General features: G+C 43.2%; 1 protein-coding gene across 1 annotated transcript in view; it reads left to right on the forward strand.

Moving 5' to 3' along the window:
* The window catches only part of IRAG2 (inositol 1,4,5-triphosphate receptor associated 2), a 35,364-nt gene that overhangs the window by 12,419 nt on the left and 951 nt on the right, over positions 1-21,994 (forward strand). The window contains exons 16-38 of the mRNA XM_041464760.1: positions 2,463-2,626; positions 4,066-4,180; positions 4,642-4,804; positions 6,544-6,605; positions 7,531-7,596; positions 8,382-8,490; positions 9,624-9,771; positions 10,558-10,639; positions 14,088-14,134; positions 14,217-14,281; positions 14,381-14,497; positions 15,947-16,029; positions 16,154-16,226; positions 16,930-16,984; positions 17,070-17,097; positions 17,632-17,772; positions 18,171-18,305; positions 19,037-19,184; positions 20,098-20,141; positions 20,739-20,816; positions 20,925-20,989; positions 21,428-21,529; positions 21,668-21,772. Of these exons, the coding sequence (XP_041320694.1) occupies positions 2,463-2,626; positions 4,066-4,180; positions 4,642-4,804; positions 6,544-6,605; positions 7,531-7,596; positions 8,382-8,490; positions 9,624-9,771; positions 10,558-10,639; positions 14,088-14,134; positions 14,217-14,281; positions 14,381-14,497; positions 15,947-16,029; positions 16,154-16,226; positions 16,930-16,984; positions 17,070-17,097; positions 17,632-17,772; positions 18,171-18,305; positions 19,037-19,184; positions 20,098-20,141; positions 20,739-20,816; positions 20,925-20,989; positions 21,428-21,529; positions 21,668-21,772 (2,195 nt within the window). The remainder of the gene's footprint in view (positions 1-2,462; positions 2,627-4,065; positions 4,181-4,641; positions 4,805-6,543; positions 6,606-7,530; positions 7,597-8,381; positions 8,491-9,623; positions 9,772-10,557; positions 10,640-14,087; positions 14,135-14,216; positions 14,282-14,380; positions 14,498-15,946; positions 16,030-16,153; positions 16,227-16,929; positions 16,985-17,069; positions 17,098-17,631; positions 17,773-18,170; positions 18,306-19,036; positions 19,185-20,097; positions 20,142-20,738; positions 20,817-20,924; positions 20,990-21,427; positions 21,530-21,667; positions 21,773-21,994) is intronic.

Here is a 21,994-nt window from a genome sequence, read left to right on the forward strand (position 1 = left end):
GCTCTTGCTGGCTTGTCTTGTGCAAGAGCTCCCTTAGTTAAAACTCTCCTTAAAGGAAAGGCAAGACAAACCAGGTCAAAAAGAAGAGGAGGCTTTATAACCAAATTTCCAAATCAAAACCTTCATAGGATCTATTTTGTTGTGAAAGGCAAAGAGTTCTGCTTTTACTGGGTATATTCCACAGGAAAAAAATCAGTAAAACCTTGTTTTACAACTTAATCTTGCATAATGTATTTCTTCTACTCCTCATACTGCTGGTGAGGCTTGCAAGCACAATATCTTCCCTATGTAGTGGCAAGTGCCTGTGGACAAAACTAAACACTTTTGTTCCTTCCTCCTCTCCTCTGTATTAGCACAATTTCTGAAATTTCCATCCATCTTATTGGATGTGGCTTTTCCTCTAACCTACTCCTTTCTGCTGATCTGTTGTTAGGAATGCTCCAACAGCCCCAAGCTGCACATTAATGCTGTTTTCCAGCTTCCTGATGGATGTCAAACCCCACAATTCCTCTCCCTTGGGTGACAGCAGGTGCCACCAGGGGATGTGCTGCGTGACATTGTTGCTTCTTTGGGGAGAAAACTGCCCTTCTTTTTTCTTGTAGTGCTACAGAATGGTGTAGCTGGGTCTCTTAATGCTTCCTGGGCAGGGCCGGAGAAATCACTGGGAGCCATCCAGTCCCAGAGCTAGGTTTTCTTATAATTTTTCTTCAGATAAATCCTGAAACCTTCTCCTTATTCTCCTTAGAGAAGGTGCAATCATCTCACTCTCTTCACCTAGATATGACTTTGGGTAGACTCTAGCAAACTACTGGCTCGTGAATTGCTGTAGCTTTTTGATCTTGACTGGAAACCTCCTCCTGCAAAGCTGTCAGAGCTGAAAAATACTTGTGAAGTTACATTCACATTGGGATCATATTCCTGTTAAACATGTGACGCTAAAAAACTTGGTGTGGGGGTTGGAGTTGATTGTGGCAAATGAATCCTATTCTGGCTCCTAAAGAGTGATGTATTTGGAAGCTGAGTTAACAGAGGATCAAGAAAGAACCAAATCCTTTATAAATAGAAGGTCCCATCCTTTAGGGTCCCATGGGGGATGAGAAGTGACTTCATGTCAAAAATTATCTCCACCTAGACAGAACAAGCCAGGCATGTGTGAAATTTCGTGCAGGCAGCTGAACATCAGTAGATCAAAAAAAGGGAGAGAGACTCAAAGTAGCTTCTTCCAGCCTCAGAGAAAAATCCATGGTCCAAGATTTAAGTAGTTGGTTAAGAAAATTGTCACTAGAAGCCTTGCCCACAATTTCCTGTGAAATTTATTGTGGACATGTTTTTCTGGAGGTTTAGTGTTCTCAAAAACATTTTAAAGGATATTAGACATAAAGCAGCCAACTTGAAGTGTGCACATATGCATGTATCGAAGTATATATAGTGACAGCAAAATCTTTTTCACCCTTCTGCTGGGAGATAAGACTGGTACATGTGCCCTGATAGGCCTATGCCACTTAAGTGTCGAAATCATGGTATTTCTATGAGTGAGTGCTGCCTGCTTTGGCTGAGGAACAGACTCGCAGGATGTGGGCAGTTGCACATGGTCACATCCCATGTCATCCTAGGAGACATATCAGCTAAAACTCCTTTTTTTTTTCCTTTTTTTTTTTTTTTCCTTTTTTTAAGCATGACCCTTGATGTGCTTTTTTTTTTTTTTTTTTTTTTGAAGCTCATGAGCATCAGACTCCAACTTGCAAGCAGATAACGTGGCCTGTATTTGTAAGATTGATGTTTTCCCCTTGGAATTGCTGCAAAATCCCAGGAATATAAACTTCATTCTTTCCTGACCTCTGTTTGACTCTCATTAAGCATTCTTTAAAAGCTGAGGACACTCTTTCATATGTTCAGCTGGGAAAGGTCAGAGAGAGAGTGCTGGATTCTTCTTCTCAGGACTTTATACTGCAAGTCTCTGTTCAGAGAAATAGAGAGTTCAGTCTTACCTAAAATTTAATTTCCACCCTTTTCCCTCCTACAAACCAGAGGTAAATCTAGAAGCCTTCATGGTGGGGGTCATCCCTGGCACAGATCATCTGCTAAGCATGTATGGCAAACAGGTTTTATTGGTTCTTGTTTATTTCATAAATTTTGCTGTAATACAAACTCAATTCGGTACCAGTGGACTCTGTACTTTGAGGAAAGGGCTGCAGAAGCCTAAATTATCAATTTTAGAGCTTCCTGCAAGATGATCTTTATTGAAACTTCCTCTTATGAGCTATGGTTTTTGTTGCTGTATCTGGGCGCCTTGCTGATGGAGTTTTATCTTTACTCTGATAGCGTGGGATGTAAATGATGATATTAATTGGTGGAGCAGGGAACTCAATTCTCACCACGTAAATTAGGGCTCTGGCTCATTTTCTGGCTCTGCTCCTTCTCTAACCACATGGTAACCGCACGGCAACTTCAAAATTCCACAGGCCCTCAAGAAAGAACTAGGAGAAAAAAGACATCTTTGGATCCAGAAACTGCAGCTTTTGGAAAAATGCAATGAGTCCTTAGACAAGGATTTTATTCGAGTGGCAGGCAACCTGAGGAGAACCAAGACAGAACAACTTCACCTAAGGAAAGAGCTCTCTGCTAGGTAGCCCTTCAAAACATGTGTGTCTTTTTTTGTGGGGGAGGTAGGGTTTTGGTTTGGTGTTCTTTTTGGTTTGATTTGGTTTTGGGTTTTTTTTTTTTCCTGGTTCCTTGGCAATTTAGTATCTAATATTGGGGTGAGTTTTTTAGTGGAACAAAGTCTACTGAATTCTCAAGGATTTTTTTCACAGAGGAAACTATCTTCTGTTTTGGAGAATGGATCTGGTTTTAGCACAAGGTTTACACTGTGTGGGAGTTAAGGTTTGTGTGTGAGCTGATGTACAACCTTGAAGGTAACTTTGAAAACACCAGGGAGACCACAGACTGAGAAGTTAAAGCATGAGGGCACTGCCTATTGAGCAGGTACAGCCCTTAAAAAAACCTCCTCGGTTTGTGTGAAGCAGGCGAGGTGTTAAAAATCTGTCTGCAAGTATTTTTCTTTGGGATACAGTTGCTAGGCTCAGGAAAGACAATACCTCAATTTCCCAAGGGTGTAACTTCAGTGAGTTGTCATTAAATATGAAAATGTAACTTTTTTGGCATTTGGTTCCTTCTATGAGTTGTGATCCTAGAAATAGGATGATAAAATGGCCTGGGCTGGAAAGAACCTTAAAGATGATCCAGTTCCAAGCCCCTGCCATAGCAGGGACACCTTCTACTATCCCAGGTTGCTCCCTAAGCCCCATCCCTGGGCTTGGGATGTTCCTAGGACTTGGCAGTCTTGAGAGCTGATGCAGAGCAGTTGTACCATACTTTTCCTGGACTTACCTTCCACTGAACCACCTATTACATGCTCTCCCTCCACCTGGAAAAGAGCTGATAAAAATACTGATGGCTTGATTTCTTAAAGCTGTCTCTGTATCAAAATTGTTTGTGGTGAAAGCAATAACAACAACAAAAAAAGCCTGAGGTGAGTTAGAGAGGAAATGGGCAATGGTTTCTGCAGTGGAAAAGAAGGGTTTTATTGAAAGCCATCCTCTTTAGCACCAGTTCCGATGACATCTGCTTGCTGTCAAATGAAATTCCCTCTCAAACATGAAGAAATCAATCCAATGAAGCAGTAATAGCTCCTGGATATCTTTCTCTAGAATGACTGCTTCTGTATCCAACCACTATTTTTCCCAAACCCTGAGAAAACACATTCTGTTGTCCAGAGTGCAAAAGCTTGCCCCACTGAGCTCTTGCTTCTTGACAGTTCTCTGGTGATTCCCCTGTGGTACCCAGAAATGTTACAGAAAGCCTTCATCCCCTTCCTGCTGTAAAAAAAAAAAAAAAAAAAAAAAAAAAAAAGGTGTCTGATTCCCTGGTGCTGGATCCTGGGGAGCTGCAGTGTGTAACAGCTGACTTGGTGCATGTCCCAGCAGCCAGAGTGTGTCAGCCCAGACCAGCCTGCTCCGAAATGTCGTTAATGTGTTGTGGTTTGTGCTCTCTCTTGCTCCACAGCCAGCACAAGATAGAAACTGTCAAACAGCTACAAGAAGAAACTGCTGGTCGGGCAGAAGCCCTGTGTTTAGAGCTGCAAAAAGCCACCAAGCAGCTGGAGGATGCCAGCAAGCACGTAAGGGGCAGCCCGGTTCCCTCTATGTGGGGAACCAGGAGATGCTTAAAGGGCTGTGGCTGAGGCGCGGCTGCCCTCGGTGAAGGGAATCGCATGTTCCAAATGGTGTGCCTCCTTGCAAAAGTGGAACCAGCAGAGGAAGTAAAATTTGAGGGGGTGGTGACAACAGTTTGCTGATGAAAGAAGCAGCATTGCATATTTATGGTGGCTTAAAAAAAAAAAAAAGAGAAAATAAGGGGAAAAAAAAAGCACCCAAAAATAGCTTCCATACACAGTCCACCCCAATGTAAAAATGCAGAAGTTCAGAGGGAGCTTTATCACTTCCTGAGAAAGAACAGATGCAGTTTGGTTTCATTTACATGAACCGTAGAGCCTTCTTGTGCTAGCCAGGCTGGTTTATTTTATATGTATATATGTATTTTATTCCTTTCTTTTTTCCCTAAATATTGTTTTCTGCTTAGGCAGAGGATCAAGTTGAAGCATTTCACTCTGCTCGTGAAGAAGCAGCATCCTTGAAAAGCAAGTTGGAGGAAGCCATTTCTGAGCAGCAGAAGCTCAGGGATGTAAATGCAGCTTTAGCAAGCACTTGCCAGTTGCTTCAGGAGAAGGTGGAAGACCACAAAAGTGAGTAGCTTCTGGCAATGTGCCAACATTCACTTTTTGCATGGGCAAGTACTTCAGGGTTTAGTTACATCAAGGGAAAATAGGACTGATCTGCAGGTCATCCAGTAAAATGCTCTGCAGAGTCTTGCTTGTTGTTTTGGGATTTTCCCCACCTTTTTTTCCACTTTCCTTTCTCTTTGAAGAGATCTGCCATCATCTGAGCTGAGAAGCAGGTGGGATCCACCAAAGCTTCAGAAGCTCCCAACAAAACCCCCAGTCCTAGGAGGGGGAATTAGTAATTCCACTGCTGGCACAGGTACTCCTTTACCAAAAGTGCTGTTCCCCACCTTATACCTAACAAAGTCATCCTTCTTTCTTAAGCTTCCTGAACCAAACGCACTTGATTTTTGTACATTCTGTGTTCTGTTTGCTGGTTGTGCTTGCTCTGTTTTTGACTAGATGTGTGGTGTTAGGCTGCTCTCTTCAGTGGAAAGCAATCCTGTCACTGCCTTGTACACATGCAACTTCTGCCACAGAACCATGGAAGCTTCATATTGCCTCTTTCTTAGTCACTTCCTGACCTCTTCTGGCACCTCAATAACCTGGGCAATTAAATAATGCTGAGGTCTGAATCCAGAACACATAACTTTTTCTTTCCTAACCCTGGAGTCTGATCACCTTCTTAGAGAAAAGGGACGTGACTCATTTAAGCCCTCTGAATGTTTTGCCCTCAGGCATGCAGTTATCATATATGCTCAACAAATATGTGTGCATTGCAAACAACTCCATGTGAAACCAGTTTGTCTCACCAGAAAAACTCCTGTGGGACCCTTTGCTTTAGCTCTAAGGCACAACTTTGCACTGATATGGCAGAAACAGCCCCAAATGTGCTTGCCTCCCTCTGACCAGTGTTTTGGTGTTGTTTGTGTGTGTGCTCATATTACTTTCATGTTTCCCACAACCTGTGAAGCTGCTTTATTTTGCTCTTAGCAAGAGGCATGACAGTGGAAATAGTTTGTCATTTTCCAGCTCTGAATAGATGAAGCTGTCCTGCAAAGTGAGCTTGATTAGATCAAGAGAGAACCCCAGATATGTGAGACTGGTGCCACTGTGACTAAACCCCACCACCCCGAAAAAAAAAAATAAAATTAACCCCCAAAGAACCACCACCACCCTGAAAATAGCTAGGACCTTGGCTCTAAATTACTTCAGTTACTTTACAGAAATCTTTCTGTAGATAAATAAACTGCCAGATGTGTGGAGAATTTGCAAAGCATTATGAAGAACAGGGCTGACAACAAGGCTGGCACTGAAGACAAGAATAAAAATGCTTCATATTGGCTCCTGTAGAAAGGCAGGCAGGTCTGGTGCCTCTTCTGACTGAAGGGCTGGGCTGTGGTCTCCTCCCCACCTGCACAGTAAGAGGGGAAAATACTCCTAGATACAAAGCCCAAGGACTTTACAACTTCTGTACAGAATGTTAGGTGGAAAGGCCAAATATTTCTCTTCCCCCAAGCTGTAAGTGAAGGATCTGTTTCCACAGGGAGCTGTGGCATCCTAACACTAATGATGTGGGGAAGTATTGCTCTTGATTTGCAGGTCAAGATGTCCAGTGTTTTCTCTTTCCTGTTACAGGCTTAACCAGACTAACGCAAACTACATTAAATTCTGATAAGGAGTAGTTAGAGATGCTGTAACATCGGATTGCTTGTTATCAAGTTGTTAGGAGCCCTGTTAGACTTTTAAATGTCTCTTCATAGCAACTGCTAATGCCCTGAGATGGGAACTGCTGCAGAAACGTCTCTGTGAATTGCTGTGCCGGGTATGGTGCCCTTTGCTGGGAGCAGGAAAGGTGGGCTTGCACAGGAAGGGCTCTGGTGGGAGAACAGCACAGCTGAGACCAGCCACAAACAATTTGCCATCTTGGCACCTGGTATCTTCTTTTCTAACATGTCCATAAGCTGTACGTACAGATCTGCACATTATTTTCCTTATTCAGCCTTCTAGGAAAAATATCCTGTCCAGTCAGGACTTACAGGTGTGGTGTTGGTCTTCACTGTGAGCAATTGTTGGTGACCATATCAAAAGGGGCTGAGGGAAACCTTCCCTGATGCACTGGTGTGATTTTTGTCCCACTCTGCAGATAGGCTTGAAAACAATTATTTAAAATCTCATAAGGTAAGGATTTTTTCAGTATCCAGACACTGGAATAGGCAATGAAACAGTTATTAACTTTGTGGCCCTCTGTGGAGAAATACATTGGAAATTACATAACTCTGGAGTGCTTTGCTTTGACTAAAATTACTTGCTTCAACTTTGGGAGAGGGTGGAGGGGGAAACATTGTGGAGAGACTTTTTTCCCAACTGGCTCTAGTAAGGAATGCTATAGCTCAGGATCTGAGCACTCTGGATTCAACACAGACCAAAAAGGTGTTTAACAGCAAACAGAAGGTCCTGAAATGTCCCCTAGGCTGTGACAGGGGCATCAGAGGAGCAGAGTCAAATCTGGGCCATCTGCACATGAATAAAACTTATATTTGTAGGTAAGGGTCTGCAGAATTAAAGGCTGAAAGTAGCAAGGGGAAACAGCTGCGCAGTTTTGCAACTGATAGCTACAAGTAGTTCAGTTGGAAAGATAAAGTTGCATTTTGCTCAGAATCAGTGGTGTAGTGGTCCTTCTCCTTTTATTTTGTTGGTTTTCTTTTTTCCTTACCTGCCTGCCTTAAACTCTCTCTCTATTACAACAGTGCTGTGCAGAGTTAGAATCTGACTACGCTCTGCTGCCCACGTTAGCTGAACATGTAAAAAGGAAGGTAAGTGTGCTTGCTGTGGTCATTGCTGAGCCTGTTAAAATGGGATGCTGAATTTATTGGGGTGGGGATTTTTCCCTTCATCACCTCAGGGAAATAACCTTCCTCATGAGAAACTGTGAGTTAAACATTCACTAAAAATAAGTAATTTGAGATCAATATCTGTGTATGTGCATGCAAGTGTTTACATGCATATAAAAACATATTCTGAACTTTATTGCAAAGCTGGGTTCCCACTGCCTCTGAAGTACAACACAGACGGGATAAATTGCTTTTTGAAAAGGATCAGAATCTGTAAATGGCTCTTCTAATTTCTTTCCATTTTTCACTGTTGAAGCAACATTAGGTTAAAAACAGCTGTGCACATGTTGTTTCAGAAGTTTTCTCAGATGCAATCTTCAGATGACACCTCTTGCCTTGGCTGAAATAGTGTGTTTTGGATTATTTTCTTTTTTTTTTTCTTTTCACCCCCTTCACAGGATTTGAGTGGCTACTTTGTTTATCCTCTCAGGCTCATCTTGCCTGGTTTTGTTGGATTTCTTTCCAGACCTAGCTTGAACCAATACGTTTTATTGCAAGTGTAAAGTTTCATTATCCTGCCTCTTCCTGTAACTGTTCTGCCCGTTAAAGATATGAGCTCTTCTGCTTTTCTAGACAAAAAAGCCACAGAAGATGTATTTGTGTAACTGTTGGTGTTACATTATGCAGATGCCTGTGTGTGGGGGGAGTTGGTGGCATTAATGTATTCAGTATGGTGGAATAGCAGCACTTCTTATTTTTTCAATTAGCAGCTCCATTGCTCCAAACGACCATGGAATGAAGGACCCACCTCATACTCTGACTTTCCCTGGGCACTGCCCTCAGGTGCTTCACACTGGCACAACTCCCCTCTGCTAGGTAAGACCTGGTAGTGTTGGACATTTCTCTGTCTTTCACCTGAAATATAGAAAGAGTAGACAGAACAGTCTCAGTAGTGCTGAGTGTGCTGTTAGAGTGTGGAAAATCTATTTCTGCATGTAATCCAGGAATCTGAACCATGATTACAGTTCTTGCAGTGAAAGGCCTGAAGAGGTGGCTCTCTGTCAACCTGACAGACAGTTCCCAAAATCTTCAGGAACTATTGGTATAAATCATACATGCAAGCATATTCCTGACAGGATGCTTGTCAGTCTGGACACAGAGGGCACGAGTTCTGGTCTTCCCATTCCCTCTGACTGGCACATCCTGGGATGTCCTGCTTGTTGGCTGCTGAGCTGAGGGCAGTCCTGGTTTAGGAACCTGAGCAGTAACAGAGCTACTGAGAATAAAATCACAGAGTGAGAGAATGGTTTGGGGAGAGACCTTAGAGATTAGCTAATTCCATCCCCCTGCCATTGGCAGGGACACCTTCCACTAGCCCAGATTGCTCAGAGCTCCATCCAGCCTGGCCTTGGACACTTCCAAGGATGGGGCAGCCTGTGCCAGTGTCCACTCAGCCTTCTCTTCTCCAGGCTGAACCACCCCACCTTTCCCAGAACGTTGTACTTGTTGCTTTTTCCTGCACTCCTGAGTTGTTTGAACTTCCTTGCAACTCTCAAACCTTATGAGGATTAAAAGCAGCCACTGGCAGTTATGCATTGCAGGGCTGCAGAGTTGCAGGGTGTTGCATTTGGGATTTCACATACAAGCATTTCTCCCAGCAGTGAGCTGGTACCACACAAAGGCTCTTCTCACACAGACTATACATGTTCAAGTGTAATTCCAGACATTATTGATGGGAATGGAAGCAAATCTTTCCTTGCTATGTGTGCTCTTAATCAGAGCATTCTGCTACTCTGAGAGGGTTGTTTCAGTTTGCCAAACTCCATCTACAGAACAAGTTGAAGCTATACAACCAAACCCTTTCTTACTAAGATAGAAGTTGCCTTATTATAAATCCCTGCTTGGTTGGTCTGCTTCTTGATTATTTTAGAGTTAGCCAAAAAATTGACTTGTAACTAAATCCAACTTTGCCAAGGACCACCTCTCTTCATGCTTGTCCTTCTTACCAGATGCTCTGACCTTGGAGACCTCCTGTCCAAATAACCCTCCTGGGCACAGCTGGGACGAACCTTGCAGGCAGAGCTCTGGCAGCTGCACCTTGGAGAGGTATGATGTGGGACATGTGTCCAGCTCAGGTGTGACATTACGAGAATGCAGGTAAGGTGATGTAATAACCCTTTTGGGGTGAAGGAGGGAAGACTCAACAGGATCTAGCAGAATCCATATGCTGGGTTCAGCTGCAGGGCCACCCCTTAGAGGTAATACTGGACACCTGGTGATCAGCTCTTGGGGATCCAGGGCAGCACTTTTCTTCTATTCCCAGCTACCAGAATTCTTTACTGGAACTGCTGGTAACCAGCCAGATACCATGATGGGATTTCTATTTCATGCTGGAGAACTGAGACATGATTTAGGCATTCTTGTCTATCTTCCATGTTTAACTCTAATTTAACAATTGGTGTTCCCATTAGGTGCCAAAATCCTATTGGCTTTGAGGAGTCACTTTTCTTCTTTTGCAGAGCTTAGAGCAGGAATTCTGAGGTCCTTGCCTATCAAACTGCCTCCTTAGATCTTTAAAATAGAGATAGAACTGCTTGAGATTATGAAAGCTGAAGTGAATTGTAGTGAATATTTAAAAGATAAGGATGTTCCTGAAGGTGCAGAAGCAGGCAGTCTGCAGCAAGAGACTGAGCAGTTCTCAAAGCTTTTGCCACTGATTTTCTGTAGAATAGTGCAGTGTGGAGGAGGTTGGGAAAAGGACTGGTGGTGGTGCTTGCTGTTTGGGGGAGGAGGGATTGATGTTGGTGATGAATTTCTTTCCCTGAGAGACCAGCTCACTGACTGCACAGAGAGTGGTGACTTCAGTTGTTGTGTGCTTAAGGAAAATGGGCACTCTATCTCTCTGTTGTTTGGGCAATATGCAAATAAAGCTTGTGTTGCCAGGTGGAAAATATGCTCTGCTGATGACTACACTGATGCAGACCTTCCTGTTTCCATTACAATGATGGATTCTTCACTTGCTGAGGTGAGTGCTGGCTCTAATGCCTGAGATGTGGTTTTGAACAGGCTCGAGTATTTCATGAGTTGCTCAGACCCAGGTGCAGATGGCTCAGCTATAAATTAGCACTGCTCCACAGTGGATGGAGCTGGCATCAGTCAGCAGGGTGCTGTGGGGGTGTTCCCTTGTGTTTGAGCATGTTTCTGCAATACCTTGGTTATAAAACTAAATTTCTTGATGTTCACGTGCAACTGGGTCATGCTTTTAGCTGTGGAGTGTTTTAGATGTGATTTCCAGGCTGGAGACCGTGCTGGTTCTGCAGTAACAATTGGTTCTGCCAGGGAAGAACTGAGTGTTTTCACTCCTTTTCTCCACCTGCAAGGAGCCACAGGATGCTTCAGTTGGGAGTACTGCCTTTCTTTACACTTTCTCCCATGGTCACCATGTAACAGTTGAAAAACTCCATCTTTGTTGTAGGGGAGCTTTCCTTCAGCTGGTATAGTCACCTATGCCTTCACTGCTGCTCTGAATCCTGCATCTACAGCTTGAGCTGCAGTTTCCTTGTGGCAGCAGCAAGAGAAACTGCAGCTCAGCACACCTAAGCTGTGCCTCAATCCTCACTGTTTGAAGTCTAGACCCCTCAGCTCCACCACACAAGGCTCCTAATGAGCTTTACAAACCCCTGTATTGGTGGGGATGGTGGAAGAATATTGATCAGTGGTTTCTGTGAACCTGGAAATAAACTTTTGGGACCAAAGAGCAGCCAGCCTCGGTGTGATCCTGCCTGGTGTCTGGTACCTGTGAGTACAGGATGGTCTGGTTGTAGTGGTAAATCAAAGCGGAAAGCGCAGTGTGGGTAGAAAATAAGAGTGCTGGGGACTCTGGTTTCAGCACACTGGGGTAGAGCAAGTGAAGAACTCCCAGTTTGTGCTGCTATTAAGTGCCCTTAAAGAGGATCCTCTAAAGGGTTTCTACTTTATCCAGTCTTTCTGGAAAGTCACAGCTGTGCCAAGGTGTGTGAAACATCTGTGCTTTGTTGCTCTGGGGCTTTCTGTAATTCCAGCTGGTCTCAAAAATGTCTTTTCCAGCCTTGTTATCACGTTTTAGTATAAGCTTTGCATGTGAATGTTCTGAACGGGGAAGATGAAAATGTTAAATCTTGCCCCAGAGAAAAGGCAAATGGGCTGTGCCCAGTATCTGTTCTAAACACTGGCATGTAGGAAAAGTTGCATATCCTTGTTCACTACAAGGTGTCTCCCTAGTTTTCTTTGGAGTTTTATTACTCTGCAGTTGCAGATGTATTTGATCAAATCAGCTTGTAAGTAACTCAAATTATTTGTGCCAAATCATTGTCACCATAAAAATTTAGGGGCTACTTAATAAAGAAGCACTTGAGAGCCAAGTGAAACTTGGGCTTTTTGTTCTTGGCTTTATAAATGTGGAAGTCATACCACAGTCTGAAAAACAGACACGTCTTCCAAATGTTAAAGATTGTTTGGGGGAAGTTGTATAAGACTGTGGCCAGAATTCATGGGTTGAGATAGAGAACCCTTGGGTTATTATGCTAATCAGAGGGATGGAGGTGGAAAAAGTGATTAGGGATGGGCTTCAGGATCTTCTTTGGCTGTTCTTCCTCATTAAAGGACTGTGCCATTCTCCAGCGCTCTGTGCAAACAGATTTTACTGTGAGGGTGGTGAGGCCCTGGCACAGGCTGCCCTGAGAAGCTGTAGCTGCCTCATCCCTGGAAGTATCCAAGGCCAGGTTGGGTGTCGGTCTGAACAACCTGGGATAGTGGAAGATGTCCCTTCCAGTGGCTGGAACTTTGATCTCTAAAGTCCCTTCCAACCCAAACCATTGTGTGATTCTATTTTATCAAGAAATCTGGAATGTAGTGTTTATCTTTATTTGGGATTTTTTTTTCCCTTTATGTGGAATCCATGGGAGTGTACAATCCTGGCAGCCAGCTTAGGGTTTTAAAAAACTCAATTGAGAGTTTTTCTTTATTGCAAACAGAAATCACTGACCATGTGCCCATCTGGGCAGGTACCGGTAATGTAGCCTAATGTATCATTTCAGTTCTAGGTGATGCAAGGGCTTTTCTGTTTACGTGGGCACTGTGTGTTAATTTTAAAAGCCCTTTAGATTTCTTTTCTTTCTAACATGATGGTATTCTCCCTCCCCAATACTTCTGCAAACCCAATGGCCTGAACAAGGCAAATATATTGCTGCACTTCCTCAACCTTATGAAAGAATTCAAATAATAATAAAAATAGCCTGAATTTGCATTAGGGGAAGCATCCTCCTGGCTGGGCCAGGGTTGTGCAAGAGCAGCCCAGCTCTGACAGGGCAGGGAGGAGGGAAAAGGCACTTCCTAATGCTGGGAGCAGTTGGTCACTCTTAGGAGTGACCAGGGCCCTTGGGTACCTCCTGTTCTAATTTGCTGGGTTTCCTGTGTTGTCTGAGGGAATTTGAGGGGGGTAGGAAAGATAACAGAACACAGGCAATCACTTGCAGATGTGGTTTTTCTGTTGTTTCTCCACACACACTTCAGCAGTGCTCTTGGGTGCTTGCTGTGTAGGGAGCTGTCCAGCCTCCCTCCTTCTCTTCTTGGAGAGAGGAGTGGGTTTGGGCTGGTTTTGTTTGCTATTCAGCACTTTTCTTCAACAGTGGGTGTAATTCAGCACAAGTCATTACCAACTTAACCCTTTAAACCTCATCAGTTCCCCTCTGTGTTTTCACCCATAAAGAAAGACCAACCCAACAACTGAATGAGCGAGATGGAGCTTTCTGGGATGAAATGCAGAAGGGGGATATTGCACATATAGCACCTCCCTCGAAATTAAAAGCCTCAAGAGGATATTGGTTTTGTCTGTGATGTGATAAGACTCAGGTCCCAAACCACACTCTGGCAATTAGAGGAACATGAGCAAAACTGCCAGCTTTTAATTGCTTTGTTTCTCTGCTGTTTGCACACCAGGGAGGCTTGAGGCCTCTGAAGGGGCTGGGTAATTGTTATATATAACATTGATGTACAACACAGAACACAAGTGTTCTGTGTTCTGAACCATCTGCTTGCTCATGTTGTGACTATTGGCACTTTTATTTACCTAATGAGTCTGATCTCTACAGCCAAATGAAGCTCTGTGTACCTCATTTGTAGGTTTTGAGACTCTGAAAATGGATCTCTCCTGATGCACAAAATTAAGATGGAGCAGTGGTGGTGCAGTAACACATTTGTTGGTCATTGAAGATGTGAGTTAGGAGCAAGCGATGGAGTCAGGAACCAAAACACATCTGAGTACGACATTCCTGAGATGGCTTTAGACTAGTGGGTGAATCTGTGAACTTACCAGCTAGTTCACTGCTGGAATAGTTTAGGCACAGCTGGGAAAGTTAAAGTTTTGACATACAGGTTTTTATACTGTCATGAATCTTCTGATACTCTGTTCTCTCTCTCTTGCTCTCTCTCTGAAGATTGACTGTGAGGCGTCAACACCACCAGCCACGCTGATTGCATCCAGGTCAGGTCTTGTGCAAGATTTGAAAGCCTTTATTAAGATCTGTATCATTGGATGAGTATCTGAAATGGTTTTGTTTTGGCAGTGATCACTTAACATCAACCCAAGAAACTCTTGCATCCTCAGTGGAAAACATAGCACCGGTACTGGGTGAGTCCTTAACCTGGGGCACTGGAAGTCCTGGATGTGCCCAAGTCTGTGTGTTTACTGAGCAAAGAAAGCTGTGTTTTCTGCTGTCTGGTGTTGCAGGCTGCCTTGTTATGGAGGAAAGATCATCCAAGGGCTTACACAAGAGAGGGGAAGATGTGCCAACTTCCGTGGCACCAGAGACAAGCAGCAATAAGGACCCAGCTGCTCCTGTGTCAGGTACAGTGGCTGCTGCACTGCCTGCCACTCACCCACTGAGGAAACAGTTTGCTTGCAGCACGTCTTTGAAGTGAGGAAGCTGAGTAAGAGCAACAACATAAGAATTTCTATTTTTGCAAGTGTTTTCACCTGCCAGTGCTCTCAAGCCTCCCTGAAGCTGAGTAGGAATAAAGTTTTTTACCCCTCTTACCACAGTACTGCAGGCAAGGGAGCATGAAACAACTTGGTGAGATCTTGGGGCTTGCTCAGCTGGCAAAACAGTGAGCAGGTACAAAAATCCCAGACCACTTTAACAAGAGAAAACATGTTTTTATGGGTTTAAATAGTTATTTAGTTCAACAGTGTCACTAAGCACTTTGCTCTCTTTCAAGGCTGTTGCACAAGAAGCTGGGATGGGTCAAGAGGAGAGATGAGGGTAGAAGCATTTAAGTATTGTTCTGTCTTCGCTAGAGCCATGAACACCCACCAGATTCTTACCAGCTCTGATGGTTTTCTTCCACTGAAAAACTATAAAACCAAACCAAAACTGGAGCATCTGTATACACTAATCAAGCTGGTTTTGTGAAACTGATCTGAATAAGCGGCACAGAATACCTGTGCATGCTTGTTTGTGAAATTTTTTTAATCTTTACCTCAATATAAGACTGCAGTTTCTTGCTTGGTTTTGTTTCTTTCCTCAGTACTATCTTCCTGAAATTTTATTCTCTCCCTTCATTTAAAAGCATTTTCCTTCTACTGATTTCCCTCTACTGTTAATTTTCATATATGATCCATGTGCCTTTGGCTAAGAAGAAGCAGATATGCAGATCAAATTTAAAGAAGTCCCAATAGCTTTGAAGTCTGAGAATCCAGATATCTGTTGCACATCTCTGAAAAGAAAGCGTTCCTAATATTAGGACTGATAAATCTCCCCTTGCAGGCTTCAAACCTGAAGCTGGAGTTTTTCTGGGTGTTTTTTTTTTTGTTTGTTTGTTTGTTTTTCTCTCTGTCATTTCTTTGGCTCACAGCTGTGTGTGACTGCATAAACAGAGAAGAAAACAAAATATTCTAGATGTTTTTAAAGGTATAAATATTAATTAAAAGCTGCCTCTTTAAACAGCAAACATATCAACAACAAAAAAAATCTCCCTGCTGGTAGCAAAATAATAAAATTAATTTATCCAAGGGAATATTACTGTAACTCCTGCATCTTTAACTACAGGAAGTACATTATATTCTCAGCTGTAGACATAAAACACTTCTTACGGGATTTTTTTCCAATCGTAGTTATCATACTTCTTCCTGTGTGTCTTTATTTTGTTCTTTGTTGCCTCCTCTTTTTCTTAGTTGTCTTTCGTGGCATTTGGTGCGGTTTTTTAGCTCAGTTGGCCCATGGCTAAAATGGTGGGTGTTGGAAGTTGTGTGTGCATTATTAATTGTTACATTTGGATTTGGGAATGTTTTCCACAGGACCAAGTCAGATCAAGAAGGAATCCTGCCTGGCCATGGAAGAACACAAGCCTGTGTTTCAAAATGTTTTGAAGCAAGACCCGGTAAGAGTGCTGGTGACAGTGAAAAGCCCAACTGGGTTGGCTGAGCAGTGACAAAGGAGGGGACAGGCCCCTCCAGGGGTGGTGTGGCTGCTCCCTTGCTCTAACTGCTCTGATGTGCCCTTAGGAAGTGGACCAGGAAAAGAAAAATAATAAAGAGTGGAGTGAGGAAGCACCAGTTGTGCTTTCCAGCAGGAAAGGTAAGGGGGTTTTGCTGAATGCCTTCATATTACTGGAGCACAAGCTGAGTGCAGAGTTGTGTAGAGAGTGTGATAAGAGGCTTTTGTTTTAGGGCTTGGTACCTGCAGTTGGAGATAAAAATGAAGAGAACAAAAGTGGTATCATGCAAAATCTGCTCTCATTTCTATAGATACTGATCTAACCAGCTCCACATTCCTCTAGACAGGAGGAAAATTCTTAGCTGCAAAGGAGTTGGGATATTTGAAACAATTTTGTCACTCCTGCTCTCCCCAGAGATTTGTAAAAGAAGCATCTCTGTGCTATCCATGATAGAGAGGAGCAGGATGTTGTTTCTCCTTAGACCTACCTACTTTTCAAATCACCTCCTCTTTTGCCTTTGGAGATCACTAAAAGCTGGTGAGGTAGTAAATTGCATAACATCCTGAAGAAAAAAACCTTCAATTAACCATTTCTGTGCTAATAAGATGCCAGCTGAAGTGCCCTGAAAAGCTGACTTTTGGGGCTTTGTACAAGTGGCAGTGCTGTGGTGCCTCACACTGAAATAGAATCTGAGGCACATGAGTTCTTCTCAGTGGTAAAAGCTTAATACTGGAAATCTTGAACAGGGGCTTCTGTGAAAGATTAAAAGAGTCTCACAGGTTGGTTTGGGGAGGCTATTTTTTCACTTTGGCCTGAAAATCGGGTTTTTTTGTCTCTTCTCAGGGAGTTCACCCACTGCAGGTGGCATTAAAGGAGATAAAACCAAGCAAAATGAGCTGTAAGTGTTTTCACTTTCAGTGATCGCCTGCAGGTATGGATTTAAAGCCACAGTCTGTTCCATGGTTCTCTTTCTTCTCCTACAGTGACTCCTCAAATGAGAAGGAAGTGGAGGTAAGTCTCAACTGCTTGTATCCTGAAGTATTTCAGATATCAGATTTTGTAGATAAACACTGATTAATATTTCCTCCTATGTAAAAGACATCCAGCTGGGTCATTCTGTAGGCTAACTTCTGAAATCTCTTTCCAAACCTAATGGAAATTTTTGCAAAAGATGGGATGGAGAAAGGTGAAAATCTTTAAAATTGAACAAAGACTTGTCACTACTGTGACATTTGTTTGCAAGCTTGAAGGAGCACAGCTGTGACCTCCTCCCAGGCAGAATGTGCTGATTTAAGACAGCTTTGTCAAAAGGCACAGATGGCACAGTGTACTGCCAGGATGTCACCTCTTCAGGCTGCAGAACATTCCCACCATCACTACAGATGGGAAGACCTGCTTTAAGGAAGTGGGTCACGTTCACTTATTCTTCTGTATTTCTCCTAAACTTTGGTCACAGGGTATAGCCCCAAATGTCATATCAGTGTCCAAATCTACATAAACTTCTGCATCACTTGGATTCCTCTGAAGGCTTTTCTCCCACAACAGGCTGAATTTCTGAGGCTGTCTTTAGGTTTTAAGTGTGACTTGTTTACCTTGGACAAAAGAGTGAAGCTTGAAGAGAGGTCCCGAGACCTGGCTGAAGAAAACTTGAAAAAGGAGATCTCAAATGCTGTGAATATGTTAGAGGTCAGTATTGGCCAGGGCTGGTAGGGTGGATGCGATAAGTAGATGTGAGTATCTCTCTTAAAACAGCTCTTTAAAGGCAAGGGGTGTGTGTGCATGGGATACATGATGAGCAAATATGAATGAAGTTCTGGAGCAGTGCAGTTGAAATATGAGAGATTAGGAGGGGTAACCTTGATCCAAGTGCATTGTGTGCTCAGGCAGCAGGGAATTTTTCTGTTGCAGAAACACCTGACCCCTGCTTCAGCTGCTTTTATGCTCCAGTCTCTGCCCACTGGAGCTCTCTATCCAATTTACACTTAAGGATGTTGATGTGGGCCTGAATGCAGCTCCTCAGTGTCATCAGCTCAACCCTTCATTCTCTGTTAATAACCAGTTTTCTTACCAATGTGTGCTCTTAGGCATTAGCTCCTTTGTGTGAAGAAGATAACCAGGCACAGGAGATCATTAAGAAGCTGCAGAAAAGTCTGCAGTTCCTTAGCCAATACGCAGCTCGAGTTGCCAGCAGAGCAGAGATGTTGGGAGCTATTAATCAGGTAACACTTTCCATCTAAAAGTACTTTGTACAAAGCTAAAACCTTCTAGCTGCAAAGGGATAGCCACATCTTCTTAATGGGCTTATGGTTCCAGGATTGCATTTGGGAATCTGGTGTGTGTAGTGTAGACTGGCCAGGACAGCTTAGTCCTGGCCTTTTCTTCTCTGTGTTCTTATAAGGCATCCCAGGCACTGTGAGCAGCTATGCTGCACTAGAATTGTGCAACAACCCACAGCAGAAATAAGGTTCTGGTTGAAAAAAGCCAAACAATAAAGACTCTGCAGCAGTGAGATGTACAAAAGACCTGCAGTGTGGTAACAATGGCCTTGATGCTGCAAATGTGGTTCTGTGCCTTATGGAAAGGGCAGCTAATCAGCTAAATCTATGGAAACTTACAAAGTCCTGCTCAAATGTTAGGTATAGTTGTGTATCATACCCCAGAGCAGCATGAAAATATGACTTGGCAATACCAGCAAATGTATGGTGGCAGCTGAGACTGTAGATCAGAGGAAATTATGATAATGAGTTTTAAGAGCTTGGAAAACTGAAGACTGATTTATTTTACAACAAGGGTGATCCCCAGAGAAATGAAACCTGTGTACCATGTGTCAGGACAGGGTTTGTAGTGAAGCTTTGAAAGGGAGGATAAAAGTGAGATAGCAGATGCTTGAGGGGGCAATCTCCAAACATTAGGCAGTTCCTGAGAGCTGCTGCTTTCCCTGCTCCCTCAGGAGAGCCGGGTGAGCAAAGCTGTGGAGGTGATGATCCAGCATGTGGAGAACCTGAAGCGCATGTACACCAAAGAACATGCTGAGCTTGAGGAGCTCAAGCAGGTCCTGCTCCAGAACGAAAGGTCCTTCAGCTCCCTTGGAGACAGAGGTAACCAGGAAAAACCTCTTTCCCCTTGCTAGCACCTGCCAGACAGACCCTTATAGCTGCAGAATAGTTGTGTAATCCCTCCACATCTTAGGTGATAGAATTATATGGTTGTTTTGTCCCCCCTTCTAAAAAGAGGGGAGCGGGGAGGAATAGCCATCTATTAATACTATTAAAAGCAGCTCTCTGAAATTTAACTTGTACCTAAACTGTCATGGATCTCAGGGAGTGTGTGTGTGTGGGACCACTGCAAGTACACAGGAATGTCCTGGCTTTAAGCCAAGTGCATGGCATGTGCTGGTGATAATCTTATTCCTTATGAGCAGTAAGTTGAGGGGCTTGTTCACAGTAGCTATTTCTAGGTAGTTATCTCTAGGTAGCTGAGCTTTGGCTACTCTCTACAGCCTGTACCCTGCCCTTTTCTGCATGGGAATTACAAACCCCTCAAGTGCAGGGGTTTTTTTTGCTATTTTTGCTTCTAAGCAGCCAGATTTGCAGCCAGTGCTGTGCACTTGTAGCTTTGCCAGGGAAGTATTAAATTCTTCTGAAAAATAGGATGTGTTTTTAAACACGGAAAGGAAAGTCTTGCACATGATAAAATCCTTGTAGGAGCCTTTTGGATTACAGTCCTGACTGTGAAAGACAGTCCTGTAATAGGACACTACCTCAATAATAGAATATATTGGATGATAGTGACAGGAGTTAATGCTTGCAGAGGATGGGTAATGTGTGAATGTTATGAACTTGTTTAATGAAATACAAAGCTTTTTCCTGATACCTCATTTCTGCTTTCTGAGAGTGCTTTGTTTAAACAAACACTGCAGAAAGTCAGACCTTAGGTTGCAAATTAAACTCACTGCACTCCTCTAAGCAGCAAGCTCCTTCTATAAAGCTCTGATGTCTCATCTCTTCACAGATGAATCTATGAATAAGAAGATACCAGGTCCTTTTAACTTTAAGGTAATGGTCCTTACATGAAATTTCAAATTTTTTAAATGTGTGTGTATTTTTCTTTGTTTTATATGCTGGTGCTCTGTTGCATGCTTGACTTGGTGCTTTTCTGTCACAAATATGGGCTGGTGTCATCAAACATTAGGATCTACTTTCCAGGCACCCCACCAACTAAGTGGTCCCCCTTAGAAGATGAAGGTGAAATCGCTGGGCTCTCACTCACTGGTTAAGAAATACTGTTCATGCGTGGTTCTCTTCAAATTAAAGGAGGGTTTAGCACAAAAATGTGAGCAGCTCAAACTGAGGGTAAGAATTCCTGTGGGCAAGGTTAGGGGAATTTAGTTACCCTTCAATGTTGGTATTTTGCGGGAAGCTGTGCAGCCAGTCTCACTCAGGTGGGCAGAAAGCACTTACTGTGGAAGGATGCTGCTTGAAAGATCTGATTTGATCTGTGCTTGAAATTGGATTCTTTGTGTGTCACTTCACACTAAGTGTCAGCATCTCCTTTTTTAATATAGTTTGTACAAACCAGATGGTATTTTGTGTGCTCAGTGAATAACTCAGTTGTGCCTTGCTAAGAGCCAGTAATGCTTCTTATTTGTGTAGCCCTCGTTAGCCCTGCGGAGAGTTAGCATTGCAACAGTGCCCAGGAGTGCTGGGAATGCAGGGATTGGGGTGCCACTGGTAAGTAGGGGCTGCTGGAGGGATGGTGAGGTGCTTCACCTCCCCAAAACTGGCTGGGATGAAGCGTCAGAATGCCAGTGCAGTAAACATGGCAAATTTCTCCTCCAGGCCCAGTTCCATGAACCTGATGGGGATGAACAGAGTGACACATTCAGCAGGAGATCAAGCAGTTGGTAAAGTCACCAGAGCTTGTCTTTGAACGGGGGAAATATTTTTTCAACTCTAACTGTGCCTGTAGTAAGCAGTTTATGGAGCATCTTGGGGTACAATAATGCTTAGGCTACACCTTTCACATTAGTTTTATGTGCTGTAATAATGTTTTATGAGCTCACCTTTTTAATTTAATTTAATGAACATTGAGAGCTTAAAAAAAATCCCACAACTTTCTTGCTTTAGAACTAAAATGTAAAATCTAAATATCTGCAATGGATGGATCTGTAGTTTTGTTTCATTTCATTTGTTTTTTTTTTTTAATTATCCTCATTTCAAGCAATTAAATTTGTAAATTATTTGTCTGTGGTTAACCAAATGAGTAGGCTGCTGCTAAATTTCTGATTTTCTGTTCTCTATCTGCTGGGGAAAATCAGACAAATTTGTTTAACACATGGCAGGGGCAGGCTAGGGGTGAAGCAGAACGAGAAGCGTCCTTCGCTGCAGAGGTTCCTCAGCACCTATTCCTGGGCGGAGTATGAAGAGGAACCTTTTGAAACCAAGTAAGTTCAGCAGTAGCCTCCTCCCAGGTGTGCTGCTTTAGTTTTTAATGAGCTTTTAATTCATCACCTGGTCAGGGCTATAAAGCCAAGCTATTGTGAATTTGGCAAAGCTTTGGAGCTGTTGGTTCTTGTTTGCAGGAATGAGCAGTTGGAATCACCTGCTGAAGTACAGGAACAACCAACTAGGAAGGAAAGTGTCTCTGAAAAAGGAAAATACCCACCCAAATGGACCCTGGAGTCAATGTAAGTTTCTTCACAAGTTAAAGCCATGTTTGGAAGGTGCACATGGGTTCAAACAAAAGGCCAGGACTTTCAGTGCTTTCTATGAGCAAGATTTCCTGCTGCTCTTGCAAGGCAGCTTTTGTGAATCCTCTTCAGAACCAGTGTAAGGAACAGGGAGCATGGGTGGATGGCTGATCTGAGCCAGCTTATCAAGAATTTGCTTTCTTGACTGTATTTTAAACT

Source organism: Pyrgilauda ruficollis, unplaced genomic scaffold (genome assembly GCF_017590135.1).
Source record: "Pyrgilauda ruficollis isolate IOZ18807 unplaced genomic scaffold, ASM1759013v1 scaffold183, whole genome shotgun sequence".
Taxonomy (NCBI): domain Eukaryota; kingdom Metazoa; phylum Chordata; class Aves; order Passeriformes; family Passeridae; genus Pyrgilauda; species Pyrgilauda ruficollis.